The sequence below is a fragment of the Leptonychotes weddellii genome, chromosome 12, assembly GCF_054177405.1.
Source record: "Leptonychotes weddellii isolate Sample4059 chromosome 12, ASM5417740v2, whole genome shotgun sequence".
In the NCBI taxonomy this organism is placed as follows: Eukaryota; Metazoa; Chordata; class Mammalia; order Carnivora; family Phocidae; genus Leptonychotes; species Leptonychotes weddellii.
This window is the reverse complement of record NC_138380.1, coordinates 48,387,186-48,408,989: the sequence shown is the minus strand read 5'-3', so window position 1 is coordinate 48,408,989 and position 21,804 is coordinate 48,387,186. Positions and strand designations below refer to the sequence as shown.

The 21,804-nt window shown below is 41.9% G+C and overlaps 1 protein-coding gene across 1 annotated transcript in view; it reads left to right on the top strand.

Moving 5' to 3' along the window:
• Window positions 1-21,804, top strand: part of DNAH11 (dynein axonemal heavy chain 11) — a 281,936-nt gene that overhangs the window by 167,673 nt on the left and 92,459 nt on the right. The window contains 5 exon segments of the mRNA XM_081800433.1: window positions 1,157-1,318; window positions 1,590-1,783; window positions 5,039-5,201; window positions 6,377-6,500; window positions 6,936-7,078. Of these exon segments, the coding sequence (XP_081656559.1) occupies window positions 1,157-1,318; window positions 1,590-1,783; window positions 5,039-5,201; window positions 6,377-6,500; window positions 6,936-7,078 (786 nt within the window).

Below are 21,804 nucleotides of genomic sequence, written 5' to 3'. Positions count from 1 at the left end.
GAGAGGGGTAGTGGAGAATTTCAGGAGGCTTCTTTATCTTTGGTGATTTTTGCTTCTTTATATTTTTATAACCCTCTTTTCTAAATCACTCTGCAAATGCCCTATAACCATAACACTGTGTCAGACAACAGATTCCTGAGACCGAGCTTCCACTCGTTCTCATCGCTGTATTTTTAGCACCTGCTGGAGTGACTGTGCTCAATACAGTGTTGTTTAAAAGCTGATTTTTAAAAAAATTATTTATTTATTAGAGAGCATGAGAGAGGAGGCAGGGGAGGGGCAGAGGGAGAGGGTGAGAGAAAAATCTCAAGTAGATGGCATACTGAGCACAGAGGTGGACACGGGTCTCGATCTCATGGCCCTGAGATCGTGACCTGAGCCGAAATCAAGAGTCGGACGCTTAACTGACTGAGCCACCTGGGGACACCAAAGCTGATTTTTAATCTTAGGGAAAAACAGGAAGGAAAGCCATAGGTGACACGGGATGAGAGGCTTGCTCACCGCTATGTCCAGTCTGTCAGCTACACCTCATGCCACCAAACAGTTGTTGAAGCTTTGTAACTACTTGCCTCCAACTCTCTGTGTCTCTTCGAGGTCCAGAGCCAGCTGACTCTTTCCCGAAGGAGTGGGTCTATGAATCCAAGATACTGAAGGGTAGTATTGAAGGGAGGGGGGGTAGTCAAAATGTTTTGGGGCTAGTTCCAGATCTACCCACAAAGTGTGATTTCAGACAATTTACTTTTGGTCTCATATTCTTCATCTGCTAAATGGAAGGGTTAGATTAACAGATATCAAAGGATTTTAGGATAAAAAGAAATGTTGATCCTGTGACATTCATGTTAGCTCTTTGTCCTTTGGGAAACTTCATCTGTTGGGAGACATAAACACAAGCCCTCAGACGAGCTATTTATTTCCTGGGCTGGCTTGTGAAATACAGTCTTAACCTATATTCTGAAACTGGGTATAATGATATTCGGGTTTTTAAGATGTTACTTCTCAGAGAGTAAAACTACTATTATAATAATTCTACTTACAGTAATTCTTCTAACTTAATAAATTGCTGAATTTAGTATACAGTTAAAATGTTAAAGGAAAATACTATTGTAGAATGTCACCAGTTTCCGAATTTTTAATTGTTCCCGTTCTTGCCTTGTAGGGCATTTTATTTGCTTCTCCTGAATGTTTAAAATGTCCAAATGATTTAATCCGCCTGTGGCTTCACGAGTCTTCTCGTGTTTATGGAGACAAACTGGTAGACCCAAAGGATTGTGATTTGTTTCAGAAAAAAATGCTGGAAACTGCCTGTAAATATTTTGAAGTAAGTGTGTGGGATGTCCAAGGTCACTCTTTGCTCTGGCACTAATCAGTGTTGGGGCAGAGTCAGCCAAGGATGTGAACAAATTGGGCACATGCTTACCTTGCTGGAACAGCCATGATTCCAGAATATACTCGGGTCTGTCCTGGGGAACATTCTGCCCAGCGACTCACAGACTGACCTGCAGGTTCTGCCTTTGGTGGGCCACTGTGCTTCCAGATGGCTCATTCTGGATGGCTGACATGAGCAGATTGTTCTCTCCCTCCTCCTGCAGGGTGTAGACAGTCACGTGCTGTTTCAAAAGCCCCTCATCTATTGCCACTTTGCTCACGGCGGCCAAGATCCGTGCTACCTGCCGGTGAGGGACTGGGAGGTGCTGAAGACCGTCCTCACGGAAGCCTTAGCCAACTACAATGAACTGAATGCTGCCATGCACCTGGTCTTATTTGAAGACGCCATGCAGCATGTGTGAGTTGACAAGTCACGATGCTTTCTCTCAGAGTAAAAATGGCGAGGTCTCCACAGTCATCGTGCTTCTGTGCAGCATGCTCAGTACTCCAAGCTAGCAGCTCCTGTCTCTTGTTTGCCATACAGTATAAAACTGCAAGTGTCTAAGTTACATCCTAATCTTAATCATGTCTGAGGCCAGTACACTACTTTCTGAAGCATCGTCACAGCCATAATTTCATTTTATTTCACTGTAGCCCTGATAGGTAAGAAGATTGAGAAAGAGAAAAGCGTGGGACTCATTCAAAGCCGTAAGGTTCCTAACTGACAGAAACAAGATGAATGGAAATTGCTGGTCATTGATGAAACATGTTTACTGAGTGCCTACTGAGTGCTAAACGGGAACAGTGGCAGCCGATTTACTTCTGGTACAAATTAGTGAAGGAAGGGGGCATGTTTTCTTGGCAGATAATTAGACAGATGCCGCTGTCCTGATGTAGAGCTTGGCTGACAAGGCTCTGGCTCACCTCCTAGACTGGGTGCCTTGTGCAGTGCACAGATAATGCAACCATCCATCGCTCCTTTGCCATCAGACATTGTTCTAGGTACTGAGGATACAGCAGCAAACAAGATAGTCTAGTCCTTATTCTAGTTGAGCTCACATTTTAGTGATGCTGATGAACTTTTATAAAGACATAAGCAAGCAAGGTGGCAGGAAGTGATGTGTCATGCTGAGAAATAGATCGATTCCGAGAAATAAATATGTGCATTCCCATAAAAGGCCTGGGCATCTCTATGAGGAGGTGACATTTAAGGTAAGATCAAATGGTAAGCAGGAGCGAAGCCTGGAAAGACCTGGAGGAAGAACATTCTAGGCAGGGGCATATTTCATGGGGCCCCAAGGCTGAATGTTCAAAAACAGAAAAGGGGTCGTCATGGCTGCAGAATGGAGAAAAAGTGGAGAGAGCAATATTCGACAAGTATGGAGACGCCCGAACGGGTCTTACTGACACAGGGTATTTCCCTATAACCAGAGGAAGGAGTTTCCGTTTTACTCTAAGTGCAGTGAGAAGTTTTTCAACAGATTTTAGCATGGGAATGACGTCATTTGTGGAAGAGTCCAAGCAGCCGGCCCTTGCTGCCCCTGTGCGGGCAGTTGGGAGCACTGTCATGTCCGACACTGCTCCCCTCATCACCATGAGTTGTCACTGGCTCTGTTAGTTTGCTAGCGTTGTACTGAAATACCGCGTACGGGTGGTTTAGAAAAACAGGTACTTATGGTCGCACAGTGGAGGCAAGAAATCTGAAAGAGACGTGACAGAGAGCCATGCTCCCTCTGCAGATGCTGGGAAGGATCTGTTCCAGAATTCTCTGCGAGCTTCTGGTCGCTCCTTGGCTTGTGGCGGCTTACCTCCAGCCCTCACATGGCCTTCTCCCACTCTGTGTGCCTGCGTCCAAATTTCTCTGTTTTAGAAGGACACCGGTTATCGTGGATAAGGGGCCCACCTTACTGCAGAATGATACTGTCTTGTCTTAACCAATTACTTCCTCAGCGACCCTATTTCCCGATAAGCTTTTATTCAGAGGTAGTAGGGGTTAGGACTTTCATATATGAATTGGGGGGTTGCCATTCAGTAAGTAACGCTGGCCTTTCCAACAAGGGATATTTGGGCAAAGATTAAAATAAGGAAGTCATGGTTAAAAATGAGTCAAGAAAGAAGGAAGTATGGGAAGAAGGAAATTCAAAGAGACACCCCAAAAAGGCAGGTTTCAGTTTTCATGAGCGGCGAAGAGAAACTTGGCAGACCTCCCCATCAGGAGTTATTATAAGCATGTGAAGTATTGATTGATTCATCGGTCCCTTTGCAGCTTCCGTCCTCTGATGGCACACACTGGTGGTAGGTAAAGTCTATGACTGCGCTGCTAATTGAAGTATTAGTGTCGCAGTTCCTGCTTGGCTTAGGACACTGACTGTGAATGGGAATCATGGGGCAGGTGAGAGAGACGGCCCATTGCCACCGAGGGCGAGAGTCTTCTCCCCGATCATTCATCGGGGGCTTCTCGGTGGCTTTCAAGAGGAAGGCTGTTGCTTTGATACGGGATTGTGAGCTCACAGCTGATTTACTCAGGGTTAGAGATGATCTCAGAACGCGTCCTCAAGGCCTCCTAGGAAGGAACTTTATTGCTTCGAGAATCTGTGAGGTCCAAACCTCAAAGCATACATTTAAACAAAAGGAAAACTTCAGCTTTGTAACTTGGGGTTTCATTTGCCTCAGAGTAATTTCATGGCTTTCCCAAGGTGGTTTTGTTGTATGGTCATGTGAAGTCAACCTCATGGACCTGCCTGAGCCTCTTACGATGACCCGTCTCTTTAGTTGTTGACGGTTTGCAGCTGATATGTGCTTGGCCTGGTATAAGTGACCGCAGCCTTGCTTTTTCACGAAGTGCTTTGGTAAAAAATCATCTAGGTGCATCAGTCAAGGCCGGAAGCTTACATTCATTTGAGAAAAGCAACCTAGAACTAACATGATGGTGTCTCATTTGTTGCATTTGGGTATCCGTATCCTTATATTTCAGTTTCTTTCTTTTCTCAGTATTTATAACATAATTATGACCTATTTCTTCATTCAAGATGATAAGGCCAACTTATTCCGAACTGTAAAATGTAGCAATAATATCAGTAGCTCAATCATTCAGAATCTCTTCCACAATATAGAACAAGGGATTAGTTGGCCTTGCTGGATTCTGAAGGTTTCAGTAAATCTCCTGAAAAGTTTCATAAATTTTCTAGAGTGCTCGAGGACAGACAAAGCTTTGTTGCAAAGGAAGTAAGAATCCTAGAGGCAAGTGTTGAATCTGCATGAAGTAAATCACATTGAGATGTTTGTTGGCCTAAACAAATCCAGTCTGTCCAAAATAATTCTACAGCACAAGTTTCTGGCATGAAGTCATTCTCCCTTTGATGTTTGGTGCACATGGCTGCTGGTGTAAAATTGGGGTCTTTCTTGCTAGTCAAAAAAACTTGAAGCCTTGCAGAAAGGCCTTGTATATGGACAGTAAGGAAGCAGTGAGAGTCCCGGATGTGATCTCCACAGGGACACTTGGTTGGGCATCCAGTGTGAGGGGCCTCTTTTTTTGATGGGGAAGCAGATGAACAAAGGCTAAAGGTGTAAAATAAAAATTCAGATTTCGTGTCTAGACACTTTTCTAAAAAATGAAACAGACACAGTTCCTAGGCCCTGCAGTCTTCTGCCATGGTGTGCTGTCTCTGAGCAGGTGTCGCATCAGCCGCATCCTTCGGACCCCTCAGGGTCACGCACTCTTGATTGGCGTGGGCGGCAGCGGCAAGCAGAGTCTGTCCCGGCTGGCAGCTTACATCTGCAGCCTTGAGGTCTTCCAGATCACTCTGACTGAAGGCTTCGGAATCCAAGAACTTCGGGTGAGTAAGAGTGGGAGGCAGCCCGTCTGCCCTCCTGCCTGGCAGATAAAGCCTGAGCTGGTAGCGTGCCCACATCAGCTCTGACTCCCAGATTTGGCCAAGGCTTCCCCAACCAAGAGGGGGAAGACTTTTTGGGGATTTAGTTATATTTGTCTGTTTTCCCTTCATGGTAAATTGAGTAATCATAAAATTTGTAAGTGTTTATAGGTATGTAAACCTATAAGCCTGTAGACCCAACTCAGAAAATATTTTATTAAATACTTGCTTACAACAGGGGGCACCTAGGTGGTGCAGTCAGTTGGGCATCTGACTCTTGGTTTCAGCTCAGGCTATGATCTCAGGGTTGTGGGATCGAGCCCCACATTGGGCTCTGTGCTCAGCGTGGAGTCTGCTTGGGTTTCTCTCTCCTCCCTCTGCCCCACCTCCCTGTGTGCGCTCTCTCTCTCTCTCGAATGAATAAATCTTTTGAAAAATAGTTTACATGCTTGCTTACAACAAACATGGCTTTTCCTTTGTACTGACCACACCTGCTGTTCAACACCGTTAGTACTCCTGTATGTTGGACGGGAAGAAAAAGATACTGCCTTTACAAGCCCACTTTGGGTGAAACATGAAAATAAAATGTGGTGAGAATACATTCAAGAAACCCCCGTGTGCTTTTAAAAGTTGGCTTTTTCATCACAACAGTACTTAAAAATAATATTCAGAGTTTGTGGCAAGTGAAATGTGGGTGTAATGCGGCCATTTTCAACCCAAAAAAGAAAACAAATCCCATGCTTTCAAAATTATTAAACAAAGCTAAATAAATAACCAAACAAAAACTGTTTTCAATGAAATAGTTGTGGAAATGAGCGGAATCTTCCTTTTGCTGCATTGCTTGGCAAGGGCATCACCAAATTCATTTTCAGTCTATTCGGAGGGAGGTGTCCACCAGCCACCAGTTGTCATCCCTATGGTGCATTAAGCCAGGAACATGGCGCTCATCATTAAATGCCAGGAAAGGAGGTGATGTCATGCTGTTTGCCCCCATGCAGGATCACTGAGAGACAAGAAGGTGTGAATGGGGAAAGCTCTCAAATTATAGTTACTGAGTTCTTCCCAGCCCTCACACACATACTCCCCACGTCACATCAGCATTTTAACAGTGCATGAATGATGGCCTCCTTTCCTTACAGGTAGATCTTGCCAATTTGTACATCAGAACTGGAGCCAAGAACATGCCCACTGTGTTCCTGCTGACAGATGCCCAGGTTCTAGATGAGAGCTTTCTCGTGCTGATTAATGACTTGCTGGCATCAGGTGATTAAACCAACACATTCCTTGAAAGATTTTCCCCAAATTATCTGTAGTTGCAGTGAACTTTAAAGAGAGATAATTTGTCTTTGAGATGTTTGCTGGGGCAGTCTTTGGGGAGAAACCTATAAACCTAACTAATTTGAGGTGTATCACTTTCTTAGTCTGCTTACGGATGTGAAGTGCCTTGGAGAAGCCTTCAGTGAAGTAAATGTTATTCCTACACATACGAGCTTAGTGGGTGTGTCTGTCAGAGCTTGTCCTCAGTGTGTGGCGTGTCTTGTAAATGCAAAAAAAAAAAAAAAAGACAGTTTTGATTTCAAACTCTTCATCCTTTAAACTGAACTTTGTATGATGGAGCATTGCAAGCACTAAAAAGCCCTATCTAAAATTTAAATTGTGACTGTCTTTCAGTAATTCTTCTCATTCCTTTGAGGGCAGGAGAAATCCCGGATCTGTTCAGTGATGAAGATGTAGACAACATAATTTCTGGAATTCGTAATGAAGTTCGTGGTCTAGGCATGGCGGACTCCAGAGAAAATTGTTGGAAATTCTTTCTGGCCAGGGTTCAGCTACAGCTCAAAGTAAGTAACCCTTGTTTACTTGCATAATATTTAAAACCTGCTCTTGGAACTATGACACGGTTCTGTCAGGATTCGTACTATGAGTTTGAATTGCAGCCATTCGTTTTGAAAGGACATTTGCATTTTTACGTGTGCCCACGTTTGGAGTAAACCTTCCTGAAGTTGCCCGTGATGCTGAGCATCTACAGAACATGGCGCTGAGCAGACAGTGCGGTGCTCGATTGAACTGGACGTGGTCTCTGTCCTGGAGGGGCTGACGCTGCTCCAGGAGAGAAGGACCCTCACAAGTAATGATAGTACAGGACTGATGTGCGTAGTGCCGTGGGTTACAGATGAGAGCAGCATCCTTCGCTGCACTGGGCTCTGCTAGAGGAAGCGCTGTGCCGTGGGTCGGGCGTGGGTTGGAATCCATGGAGAAGCAGTGAGTGGGGAGGAGCCTTCAGGGAGAGGAAATAGCATTTATGTAAGAGGAAGGTTGGACTGGACAGGACACCTTCAGAGAAACCCAAGGTGGCTCTGGACGACTGGAACACAGGCTTCCTTTTGGGAGAAGGAGGTGGATCAGGCAGGGAAGTAAATTAGGATGAGGTAGGGGGCTGAAAATGACGAAGGGAGGGTTGGCAAGGTTTGAATTACAGAACTGAGGTTTGAATGTCAGAACTTCAAGGCAAGCAATTTAGGTGTATTAACCAGATGCCCTGAGGCTCCCCCGGGAGTTTTTCCCTGCAGATGACTCTGCTTCATTGTGGCTCCTAGAGATATAATGTAACCAAATACTAGCCGCAGTGAAGAGCAAGTACTGTAAGAAATGCCTCCGGACTCATGGCAGGAAGCTCAATTTAAGGCAAAATCCGGCTTCCTGGTGTAGAAATGGTTAGTAACCTAGACAAGTTTCCACTTGGCTGCTACTTCTCGTATCCCTGGTCCGTCAAGCTGGTAACAGGGCCCAGGCAGCAAAAGAGCCTGAACCCCCAGGGAAGGGGGATGGGGGCAGTGCATTAGCCAGGAATATACCTCTCCTTGGAGGTGTGGAGTGTTTGTAAGCTGCTCGTCCGCCCTACTCTGTTAAATTCCACATTAATCTTACTGAGCAATTCTGGGCTGATGTTAAATCAGGATTTACGGTTCAGTGGCCCAAAGAGTTTTGTCCCCATCAAAATGTTACTAAGAATATTTTTGCCAGGTCGTACGCAACAAAGCCAGAGATTTCTCCCTGTTCCGTGGCAATACATTTGGATCACATTTTCTTTATGAAATGGAAAAACAAGTTGAATAATAGAATATGAGATGGTAATGTTATAAATCACTGACTATCGAGGTCTGTTCCTCAGAGCAACAGAATCCGCATCACCTAGAAACGTTTTAAAAATATGGGTTCTCCCCCAGTCCCAGCCCAGACCTCTGGAATCAGAAACACTGCACAGGATGCACAATATATGTTGTAATAAGCTCTCCAGGTAATGCTGAGGCACGCTGAAATTTTGACAACCATTGTTTAAAATAATGCAAGGCTGCCTGGGTGGCTTAATCGGTTAAGCATCAACTCTTGATTCCAGCTCAGGTCATGACCTCAGAGCTGTGAGGTTAAGCCCCATGTGGACCCTGTGCTGGGGGTGGAGCCTGCTTGAGATTCTCTCTCTCTCCCTCTGCCCCTCCCCACCTGCTCGTTCTCACACACTCTGTCTCTCTGGGGGAAAAAAAAAAAAAAAAGGCTGAAGTGCCCTTTACATATGTCTTTTATACACACCTTTGCTTGCTTCCGTGGGATAAATTCCTAGAAGGGGTATTGCTGAGTCCAATAGTTGCAGCTTAAAATACACCTGCCAGTTCTTTGCCGTTTTTCTTACTCACAGGGAGGGTCTCAGTCCTCTCTTGTTGAATCAGGGTGGGCTTGCGAGCGTAGGACCCCAGGCAGGACGCTGAGGAACTTGGGAGGCTCAGCTCCAAAGGGCCTGCTTTTCCACTGACTTGCACGTGACTTTTTTTTATCAGAGTTCTCTGTATACCAAGCAGTTCGTCTTGCATAATGTGTTGCGTCTATTTTTCCGAATATCATTTGTCTTTTAAATGTACATACAGTACGTATTTGTTTATAACTTGAAGAAGTATTTTCTTTTTAGATTTGGAGGTGCTTATGAATTCATAGCATAGTTTTTCTCTCCAAGATGATAAAACTCAGTAGCTAGAAGCATTTAGAACTCAACTGGGCAGTAAATAAGAAAATATCGAAAAAACTGAAAGACCCATGCTTTCTCGTCTTTCCCTCCTGCCAGCGCTCTTCCTGGTGCCTCCTGCCTCGTGAGCACCACACGAGGGCGGTGGGGTGTGCATTCACAGGAAGGAGGGGGCAGGCAACCTCGGGGCGCTGTGGGTAGGAAACCAAGGCTTCCCCCAAGACCCTAAGCTGACGTCTTGGAGGCCGTGTGTATCACCTGCCACCTCCACCTACCAGGGAGTCGAAGGAAGTGAATTTTTTATCTTGTCACATGGCCTTTATGAATAAAATTAGAAATGGATTTTGGAATAGCAACAGAATCCATCATTCCAGTATCTTTATGTTTTGTGTTTAAAACTTGACTACATCTGGAATATATTATCATACATGGCAGAGAGTGAGCTGAGAGGTTTCAAGTTATTTTTTTTTCCCAAAACGGTATCTTTTTATCTTAAAACCATGTATTCCTTCCTTACTGATTTAGAGTAATACATCTATTATATGTCATATTGGGTCTGTTTCTAGATCCTCTATTTTCTTTTCTTGGTAAGTCTCTGTGCTACTGGGCGCCTGGGTGGCTCAGTTGGTTAGGCGACTGCCTTCGGCTCAGGTCATGATCCTGGAGTCCCGGGATCGAGTCCCGCATCGGGCTCCCTGCTCAGCGGGGAGTCTGCTTCTCCCTCTGACCCTCCTCCCTCTCATGCTCTCTGTCTCTCATTCTCTCTCTCTCAAATAAATAAATAAAAAATCTTTAAAAAAAAAAAAAAAGTCTCTGTGCTACTGATCCCAGCCTTGTACTGTATAAACTATTACGGTTTTGTTACACATTTTTATATCAAGTATCTCACTGCTCTTGTCTAGTTTTTCTTTGTTCTCACATGCCTACACATCTAGAAAAATATCAATCATTTTTTCAAATTCTAAATACATTCCATTTTAATTTTGATTGAAATTGTGCTGATGGCTTATTTTATATTTGGGAGAATTTAATCTTTATTATATAAAGTTTTTATAGAAGGACTATTTCTTTCATAAGGTTTTCTGATGGTATATTGTTTGTATATAGAGAGCTATTGATTTTTAATTTTATAACCCACTCTGTTTATAACCAGCCTCTCTGGTAGTTTCTATTAGTGGGTTGCTATCACATAGCATGCAGGTAATATTTTGTCTTTTTTAATATTCTATTTATCAGCTTTTCTCTAGGTCTTACGTTGGCTCTATCTTGTCAAGGAAGTTTCTATTAAATTCCTTTTCAGTGTCTGTTGAGATAATTATATGGTTTTGCTCCTTGAACTTACTAATATTCATGCAGTACAGATGGATGTACAGAAGTTTTACATTTTATACTGTTTTAAATCCACCAGTCTTGGGCGCCTGGGTGGCTCAGTCGGTTAAGCGTCCAACTCTTGGTTTTGGCTTTCAGGGTTCTGGGATGGAGCTCTGTGCAGAGCGGAGAGTCTGACATTCTCTCCCTCTGCCCCTCCCCCTGCTCACGTTCTTTCTCTCTTTCTCCTTCTCTCTCTCTTTCTCTCTCTCTCTCTCAGATAAATCTTTAAACAGTAAAAAATAAATCTATCAGTCTTTCCCTTCACCTGTTTCCTTTGACTCCACTTCAGGAAGCCTTCCCAAAGCTGGGACCAGTTTTATGTTCCTCTCTTTTCCGAGACCCCTTTTCAGCATTTACCTCAGTACAAGCTAGAATTTATTTTGGAGTTCAGTATGGATCATTTTCCCCACCTTGTCACAGGATTTCTGATTGAATAATCTCTTTTCTACTAAAATGAGTAGGAGGGTTTTTTGGGGCTTTGTATTGTTTTGGTTTATTTCCTGCTAAGGGGGAATAGGATATTTCCCTCAAACACTCCCAAACCTTCTTGGCCTTGTCACTCAGGTTGCTGCATCATGAGAAGGCGTAGTGATCAGCATCTTACCCTGAGGGAGAAATAACATGGCATGAAAGTGGGTCACCCTTTAGCTAGAAAATGGCAACATCTTTCTCTTCAATACATAAATACTACCCTGGCATCTTTAGATTTTTAAAGAATTCTGGCTTGCTCTGTGTTAGTTTCATATGCTGTGATATTCACCATTGTGTACTAACGACTCCGAATTCCCGATGAGCGGATCCTTCTCTTGCATATGTTCCTAGCTGGGCAACATGGGAAGCTAAATGTGTTACAGGGTTGGCGAGCACACCTGGCAGATCGAGCTCAATGATGTGAAGTTACCACCCCATTACCCATGCTCACCACCCAAAGCCAGTTCCCATTTGGAATGCCAGGGCAGTAAGAACCTGTTGGCATGCAAAATGTGACCTCCGAATCTCACAGGGCAGTTCCCATTAATGATGATCAGATGCGAGCCGTTGGATTGCCTGAAATAAACCAATGAATAAATGCCAAATGCCTTCTCTCCTTCACGTTTGCACACGTGCATCTTTTCCTACGTAATACTCACTTTGCAACTAGAACGGAGTACTTTCATCTTCTCTCCTGTTGATTTTAGTTAACCCAAGAACTTTTCTTTCTTGCCTTCCTTCTTGGCCATCTGATGCCATAGGGAAAGGAACACTTAATGAATATAGCAGCCTGTGATTGTTTCCCAAGACTTTAGATACTCATCTGTCTTGTTATGTATCTGTCTATTGAGGGATGTGTGTGTGTGTGTGCGTGCGTGCGCATGTATGTATATGTACATACATACTCGTGATTCTGTATTTTTAGAGAATAAAAGCATCCTTTCTGATGATATAAGATCCATGTGTTCATTGTAGAGAATTAAAAAATACAGAGCCATATGAAAGAAAAAAAATTGGGCTTTAATTATATTGCCTGGAGGTAACTACTGAAAACATTGGTATATCTCCTTCTAGTTTTCTGTATGTACATAAATGCATGCAAAGCGCATATTCCAAACTGAAGGGTTTTTCCACATCTGTCACAATTTTCTTCATATTCCTCTTTGCCTTTTTTACTAGAAGCCTCCCACAGGAAAAAAAAAAAATGAAATGATTCCAAGAATTTGGTGTATGGAGTGAAATATTTCACTCACATGTACTTTATTCAAGTTCTCTACTTGTAGAACACCTTTATTCATATAAACCCTTTACCACATTTCCTACTGGTTTGTTACTGTTTTCTTTGATTTATAGAAACTCTTTCTATATCTGGATAATATTCCTGTATCTATAATGTTCTTGTCCATTTTACATGTTGCCATTGTTTGTCAAAGTTCATCACAATCCTAACTTTGTTTACAATGACTTCTCTTTTATATTACCAAAACATACCTAATTTTTCTTACATGGATTTTATGTGTTAAAGCTTTCTTTAGGAAGCATTTCCATACTTCATGGTTATGAAAATATTATTCTGAATTCTATTTAAATTAACGTAAAATACTCTGAACGGTTAGCTCTGGATTGTTGTGTATATACTACAAGGTGGCTTTTCTACTCTCCCCACCCCTGGATTCTCCAAACACCATTTATTATATAATATTTCACCACTGATTTCAAATGCTCCCTGTCTCATAATCATAAACTAAATGTCTAAATACATGGTATTCTAGTTTTTACTCTTATGTTCTAGAACTCTGTTCATCTCAGCCTGCATCAATACCACACTGCTTTGCTTATTAGCTTTGTAGTATATTCTGGAATCTAGTAGAATAATACCTTCTTCCTTTTCTACATTTACTGAGCTATTTGTACCTTTACTAGATGAACTATGGAATCAGCTTAACACTTAAAAAAATCCTGTGAGGGGCACCTGCGTGGCTCAGTAGGTTAAGCATCTTGATTTTGGCTCAGGTCATGATCTCAGGGTCGTGAGATCGAGCCCCATGTTGGGCTCCAAGCTGAGCGTGGAGCGTGCTTGAGATTCTCCCTCCCTCTCTGTCTGCTGGACCCCTCTGCTCGGGCTCGCACACAGGCTCTCTCCCACTCTCTCTCACAATAAAAAAATTTTTTTTAAATCCTGTGAGAATGTAGAGACTAAATGGAGGGTGATGGATACATCTACAGTATCAAATGTTTCCGTACTGCTTTATTAATAACTTATAACTTCTGTTCCTCAACAGCGTGAATTGTGAATATTCTCTTTTTACAAATGTCCTTTGATGTCCTTAGCCTTTTTTATTGCATAAGAGCTTTAGAATCACTTTGTCAAGCTCCACTCATCTTTTTGGGAATTTACGAGAACTGCCCAAAATTTGTTAATGAACGTGAGAGGAATAAATACCTTTATAAGAGATGATCTTCTCCAGGAATGTGGCATATCTTGTCATTTGGTCAAAATGTCTTCACTGACCTTCAGTAAAGCAGCTAGCTATCTTCATATGTTTTCCACATTTCTTAAGTTCTTTCTCGATATTTTATAAAATTATTTTTTGCTCTTGCCAAATTTTCCCACAGATCATGATGGGCATATAAGATCATGATGGAGGGAGGGATGGATGGATAGATGCCTGTTTGTTTGTTTGTTTGTTTTACCAGCCAGTCCACTGAACGCTCCAGTAAGTTTTTCATTTTGTACTTTAGAGTTTGCTGAGTAGGTAGTTACGTAACCTTTGAATTTTTACTCTTCCTTTTTAATAATTACCTTTTTCTGTGTATTATAATAACCATAATTTTTGCATACCATTTAAAACTTTTAAAAAATTGATGATAGTAGTATCTTTGTCTTATTTTAATGGGAATGCCTTTAGCTTTCCATCATTAAGCTTTCTATCATTATATTGGGTTAAATATAGGCTTAAGATATTTTTAATATTTTTGGGAAGAGGTGTTGTATTTTATCATCTATGTCCTTCCATAAATCCTCTTACCTTTTTTTTTTAATCTTGGACTGTTTTATTATTATGGGGTTTTTACAACATTCCTTCTAGCCTTTTGAGAGTGTGAAGCAAGTTTTCTTTTTTAGGTTCTTAGATACCTCAGTGGAATTACCTTCCCTTAAATCTTCTGGATGCTTTTCAAATATTTCTTGTTTCCATAATATTTTTCCTCAGGCCCCAGCTGAGCTCTCCTTATTCTTCTGGTTTTTGTTCTTCTTTCTCCCTCTTCCTTTTCCTCCTCCTTCCTTCTTGGATAGAATAGAAAGCAATTCACATGTGGGGTTTGACAACAGCCAGGGTAGGTGACAGGCTCCTGGCTCACACTGCAGCTCGTCTAGGGAGCCTGAGAGTCTGAGTGGAGACGTTGAGCAACACTCCCATTGAAGCAACAGATTAACACAAAAGCACGTAGCAGAAACCACAAGACTTAGCACCCACACAAGTAATTTTCATGATATGTTTGTGATCTTGTATAAAAAGCTCAAATACTTAACCTGCCCAGTAGAAAGTCGTTGAAAATCAGATGTTGCAAAACCTTACCCTTGCATGATGGTCAAGTCTAATCTCCTCAGATTTTCATGGGTTAACAGGCAGAGCACCCAGCTTCCTTTCCTTCAAGTGGATGCCCACCCAGAACAGCTTTATCATTGAGGACTGCTGTCTTCTATCCCTCCTGCCCCTCATCCTGATCCTCGAGTTGGTGGAAGATAGCACCCACTCTCATGGACAGCTTGTCCAGGGCCGATCCCAGGCCCTGTCAGGCTCTGCCCTGCTGACAGTGTTTTGCTGACCAGGACCACACCTCTCTGAATATAGTATGCTAACTCCTGCCCTTGCATTTTTGGATATTATTTACATAAGAGGAATGGGAAGAACGTCAGAGAGAGATGAAAGGTGTGACCTTGTATTTTGTATCTGAGGTTCACTGTTCTTGAAATTTCATAAAACAGCAAAACGTTTTTGTTTTTTGGAGGTAGGGTCAAAGAAAAGAGTCAAGGATGATTTCAAGGATTTTGGCCTGAGTAAACGGGATAAGGGACATACCATCTATTGAAATAGGGAACATGGGAGGAGGTATGCCTTGTATTTGTTTGGTGGATGAGGGTAAATAAAAAGTTCTACCTAAAGTTAACTTAACATGCCCATTAAACATTCAAAGAGAGAGGAACAGGATACAGTTGAACATAGCCATTGGAGTCTGGAGAAGTGGGTGGGGCTAGAGATGGAGTTTAAAGCCACCCATGGGGTTAGATGAAGAAGTTGTGACCTGTGAAAAGAGAAGAGGTCCAAGGGCTGGTTCAAAACAAATTAGGATGCAGATATCAAAATTTCATCTTGCTCTGAAGAATATTTCGCATCGCCATCTGTTGACTCCTTGATCTTTCCACTGGGCCTCAGCAAGTATTTGCTGAGTACCTGTGATGTGCTGGTCCCTGAGCCTAGAGTAGTGAGCAAGAGCTGGCCCCTGCCCACCTCATTGTTGGAAAGACAAGCCTGAACCTCCAAATCACACAAACTGAGTATACAATTACACCTCTGTATCTGAGAGGTAAGGGGTATATAGGATAACAAAAGATGGAACAAGAAAGGTTTCACGGAGGGGGAGAAAGGATTGGGAAGTACCTCCAAGATGTCTATTCTCGTAGATATCATCTCCCTTATTTTAGATTATAAAAGAAATTTTTAATACCAGAACTAAAGGGCTTAATCAAAGACTAAAGGATTTATCTGTTTAAATTGAATAAACTTGGGGCGCCTGGGTGGCTCAGTGTTAAGCGTCTGTCTTTGGCTCGGGTCATGATCCCGGGGTCCTGGGATCGGGCCCCGCATCAGGCTCCCTGCTCAGTGGGGAGCTTGCTTCTCCCTCTGCCTGCCTCTCCCTCTGCTTGTGCGCGCGCTCTCTCTCTCTCTCTGGCAAATAAATAAATAAATAAAATCTTGAAAGAAAGAAAGAAAGAAAAGAAATTGAATAAGCTTTGCATTTTGGAAAGCATGGCTCGTGTTTTTCACATTCTGCTTACATTTGGATACGGGGTTTGCAGCACAGTATGGGGCTTGTGCTTGCAAATGCATGTGTGTGTGGAGTTAGCACCTGGTGTCAGCAGAAATGCCCACTACAAGCAGAGCAGCACAGATCACAAGCCAAAAACTTTGCATGACGTTGTTCAAATATGGGCCTATTCAGTAGATCGTTAGGCACCGATTGTCTGTTTGAAAAAATGAAAACAAAACACTGTTATACAAGTGTACGGAGCTGCAGACTGGCCTGGAAAGTAGTGTGCGGGCACGTGAGTCCCTGGCATCAAGCCGGGCGGCTGAGATGAGGGAATACATTCCTCCTGTAGATAGGAATATACAGCAGGGAGTACAGAGTGGGGAATATAACTCCTACTGTCTTTACTCCCCAGGAATGGATTTGCTTCTTGCTCTCTTTTGGGATTCTGCATACAATCTCTTTATGAATTGAGGAGTTTTGTTTTTTAAAAAAAGAAAGAAAACTCCCCAATGTAGGGGCGCCTGGATGCGCAGTCGGTTAAGCATCCAATTCTTGATTTCGGCTCAGGTCACAATCTCAGGGTTGTGAGATCGAGTCCACACTGGGCATGGAGCCTGCTTAAGATTCTCTCCCTCCATCTGCCTCTGCCTCTTCCCCCCCCCAAAAAAAACAAACAAAAACTCCCCAGTGTAAAACATTACCTCTTATAAAAATTGGCACTGACCAATATTCATAAGTAAAAGATTGTGTGAATTATTTCATTATATGTTACCTAAAAAGAGAATGAAATATAAAAATGTATTGAATGTGTATATGTTGAAGATGCTGTTGGAGTTCATGAAAATAATTGAAATTGAAAGGTTATTGGATGGTGGTTGATAAGGGAAAATATAAGAATGATAAAATGATATTAAAACAGTCAAACAAGGGAAGAGTTTGTCTGCTAAACTTCCTAAGAGGATTCTCTCAGTAAGATTCAGATCTTATCACTCTTGAAAAATACTTAGACTTTTGAGAATAAATGCAAACCTAAGTTACGGATAGAAGCTTCTGAAGTAAATATGTGGGAGGGTTACCTCTATCTGAGAATATATCGCCTGGAAAAAAATACAGAGTGACGGTAGCAATTCACATTTCCATTACAAGAGGAAATGGACTGAGTCCTGTTAGTGATATACAAATAAATATGTACTTATGATGGAATCTTACCCAAAAGAAATTGAAATGTATTACAAAGCACAATGAAAAATGGGTTATTGCAAATGAGTCCTAACACCTGTGCTAGGGGGGAAAAAAGGAATAGAAAATTCTATGGTATGGATTCCAAAAGCAAGATTCTGACGTCCAGAAGAAGTTAGAGCTGTAGGAAGTACATAGATGGTGATTTCAGGGTTTGCTTCTTACTTGTGAGAATTTGCTTTTAGAAAAGAGCACAGCTGGGGGCGCCTGGGTGGCTCAGTCGTTAAGCGTCTGCCTTCGGCTCAGATCATGGTCCCAGGGTCCTGGGATCGAGCCCCCCATCGGGCTCCCTGCTCAGCGGGAAGCCTGCTTCTCCCTCTCCCACTCCCCCTGCTTGTGTTCCCTCTCTCACTGTGTCTCTCTCTGTCAAATAAATAAATAAAAAATCTAAAAAAAAAAAAAAGAAAGAAAAGAGCACAGCTGTCTGAGGCATTTTTAACTTTATTTTCTTAGCAGACTTTTCTTTCAGTCTGCTGCTGGGAACTAACTGAAGCCAATTTGGTCATTTGCAGTTGTCAGGGACTGTTTGGGAGGAGGTGTATATTTCAGTGACATTCAGTCCTTACAGGTAGATGGAACCTGTTCCGGGGTGAGGGAGCTCTTGTCCCCCAGTATCCCAACTCAGGTGTGTTTCAAGGAGAGGAAGTCTCAAACTAAACTCGGGTACACACAGAGTTTGTGGGTCTTAAAGTTTCCAAAACCAGCTCTGTAAGCGTACTGCGGTCTTAGCTCTGTTCTTTTAGGAAACGGAAGAGCTCTTACTGGAAGGACCCTCTGGGGCAGTTGTAGTAGTATTCTCGTGGTAGGATTCAGCTGCTCTTCTCACTGGAATCACGTAAGAACAATTTTTCTGGAAGCTATTTACCACAGGACTGGTCAAAATCAAAGTCTAAAAAGCCAAAGGGTGTAATTGTTGGGATACTTTGATATCTAGACTTTCCTCTTTGGTTCCTACAGCAGTGGAGGTAGAAGTCTAATATTTCCATTTTCCTCAGATACCTTGAACATTCTTCCTTTCATCAGTAAAAAATCAGATCCAGTGTGCATGATGCTAACTAATCAACCATTTATGTTGATGAAAGAAGTTAGCGAAGAGCACAGGTAGCCGACTTTGCAGTGTGGGTTTCTGTTAGAAATGGGAAATGCTGGGTAAGCATCCCTGGCCTCTGTAGTCTCTCTGGAAGTACTTCAGATATGAACCAATGGCCCCTAAGATAGAAAATGAGTATTTCCATGCAGATCATACGAGAGTGAAGTTACTTCAGAGGTAGGTTATACAGGACCAGATAGCTCTCACTGGTGAATTCTATCAAATACTTATATTAGAATGAATTCTAATCCTCCTCAAATTCCTCCAAACAATTGAAGAGGTGGAAACACTTATTTTACAAGGCCAGCATTACCCTGATACGAAAGCAGACAAGGATGTCACCAGAAAAGAACTTAGAGGCCTGTATCCCTGATAGAAAGATACGAAAATCCTCAACAAACTAGGAGCAAACTGAATTTAATAGTACATTAAAGCAGCCCTACCCCTTGATGAAGTGGGATTTATTCCTGGGATGCAGGGATGGTTCAACATCCACAAATCAATCCACATGACACACCATATTAACAAAACAAAGGATAAAAATCATATGATGGGGGAGACGAACCATGAGAGATGATGGACTCTGAAAAACAAACTGAGGGTTCTAGAGGGGAGGGGGTGGGGGATGGGTTAGCTTGGTGATGGGTATTAAAGAGGGCACGTTCTGCATGGAGCACTGGGTGTTATGCACAAACAATGAATCATGGAACACTACATCAAAAACTAATGAGGTAATGTATGGTGATTAACATATCAAAAAAATTTTTAAAAATCATATCTCAATAGATGTAAAAAAAGCATTTGAGAAAATAGAACATTCATTTATAATGAAAACTCAGCAATCTGAGAATATACCTCAGACAACAATCTCAACAAACTCAGAACCCAACTGAAAAATGGGCAAAGGACCTGAACACTCCTTTTTTCAAAGAAGATACACAAATGGCCAACATGTACAAGAAAAGGTATTCAACATCACTCATAATCAGGAGATGCAAATCAAAACTACAGTGAGATAACACCTCACAGCTTTTGTTGTTTTCCTCATTGGTTTTTAAAATTTTTATTTAAATTCCAGTTAACATCCAGTGTAATATTAGTTTCAGGTGTACAATATAGTGATTCAGCACTTCCATACAACACCGGGTGTTCATCATAACAAGTGCACTCCTTAATCCCCATCACCTATTTAACCCATCCCCCACCCACCTCCCCTTGGGTAACCATCACGTCTCTATAGTTGGGAGTCTGTTTCTTGCCTTGCCTCTCTTTTTTTTTTCTCCTTCGCTCGTTTGTTTCTTAAATTCAACTTAGGAGTGAAATCATATGGTATTTGTCTTTCTCTGATGGACTTATTTCACTTAGCATTATACACTCTAGCCCCATCCATGTCATTGCAAATGGCAGGATTTCATTCTTTTTTATGGCTGAGTAATATTCCTGTGTGTGTGTGTGTGTGTGTGTGTGTGTGTGTGTGTGTGTATGTGTATCACATTTTCTTTACCCATTCATCAGTTAATGGACACTTGGGCTATTTCCATAATTTGCTATTGTAGATAATTCTGCTATAAAGATCAGGGTGTAGATACCCCTTTGAATTAGTATTTTTGTATCCTTTGGGTAAATACCCAGTAGTGTGATTGCTGGGTCATAGGGTAGTTCTATTTTTAACTTTTTGAGGAACCTCCATACTGTTTTCCAGAGTGGCTGCACCAGTTTGTATTCCCACCAACTGTGTAAGAGAGTTCCCATTTCGCCACATCCTCACCCACACCTGTTCCTTGTGTTGTTGATTTTAGCCATCTGACAGGTGTGAGGTGGTATCTCATTTTAGTATTGATGTGTATATCCCTGATGATGAGTTTTCATGTGTCTGTTGGCCATTTGGATGTCCTTGGAAAAATATCCACTCATGTTTTCTGCCCATTTTTAATTGGATTATTTGTTTTTTGGGGTGCTGAGTTGATCAGGTCTTTATATATTTTGGATACCCTTTATTGGATATATCATTTGAAGATATCTTCTCCCATTTCATAGCTTACCTTTTTTTTTTTTTTTTTTTTTAGTTGTATTGATTGTTTCCTTTGCTGTGCAGAAGCTTTTTATGTTGATGAAATCCCGGTAGTTTATTTTTGCTTTTCTTCCCCTTGCCTCAGGAGACATATCTAGAAAGAAGTTTCTACAACCAGTGTCAAAAAAGTTACTGCCTGTGTTTTCTTGTAGGATTTTTATGGTTTCAGGTCTCACATTTAGGTTTTTAATCCATTTTGAACTTACCTTTGTGTATGGTGTGAGAAAGTGGTCCAGTTTCATTCTTCTGCATGTGGCTGTCCAGTTTTCCCAACACCATTTGTTAAAGAGACCGTCCCTTTTCCTATCGGATATTCTTTCCTGTTTTTTTGAGGATTAGTTGACCGTATCATTGTGGAGTCATTTCTGGATTTTCTGTTCTGTTCCATTGATCTGTGAGTCTATTTTTATACCAGTAACATACGGTTGTGATCATTACAGCTTTGTAATATAACTTGAAGTCCAGAATTGTGATGCCTCCAGCTTTGCTTTGCTTTTTCTAGATTGCTTTGGCTATTCAGGGTCTTTTGTGGTTCCATACAAATTTTAGGATTGTTTGTTCTAGCTCCGTGAAAGATGCTATTTTTCACCTCACACCTTTTAGAATGGCTCTCATCAAAAATGCGAAATGACAAATGCTGGTGAGGATGTGGAGAAAAGGGAACCCTTGTGCAGTGTTGGCAGGAATGTCAAATGGTGCAGCCACTCTGGAGAATGATAGGGAGGTTCCATAAGACACTGACAGTCGCAGTACCCTATGACCCAGCAATCCCACTTCTGAGGATACAGCTAAAGGAAACAAAACCATTATCTCATAGAGGTACCTGCACTCCTATATTCATAACAGCATTATTCACAATAGCCAAGGTATGGAAACAGCCTAAGTGTCGGTCAGTGGACAAAGGGAATAAGAAGATGAGAGATATGCACGTGTGCGCACACACACCTGGACCCAAATAGAAAGGAGTATTTTCAGCCTTAAAAAAGAAGGAAATCCTGTCATTGGGAACAGCACGGATGAATCTCGAGGGCATTATACGAAACAAAATAAGCCAGGCAGAGAAAGAGAAATACTACATGGTATCACTTACATGTGGAATATTGCCAGAGGGTAGGGAAAATAGGCAGCAGTTGGTAAAAGGGCATAAACTTTTACTTACAAGATGAGTAAGATCTAAGGACCTAACATGTAATGTGGTGACTACAGTTGAAAGCACTGTATTGTATAATTGAAATTTACTAGGAGAGTAGAACTTAAATGTTCTCAACAATAGTGA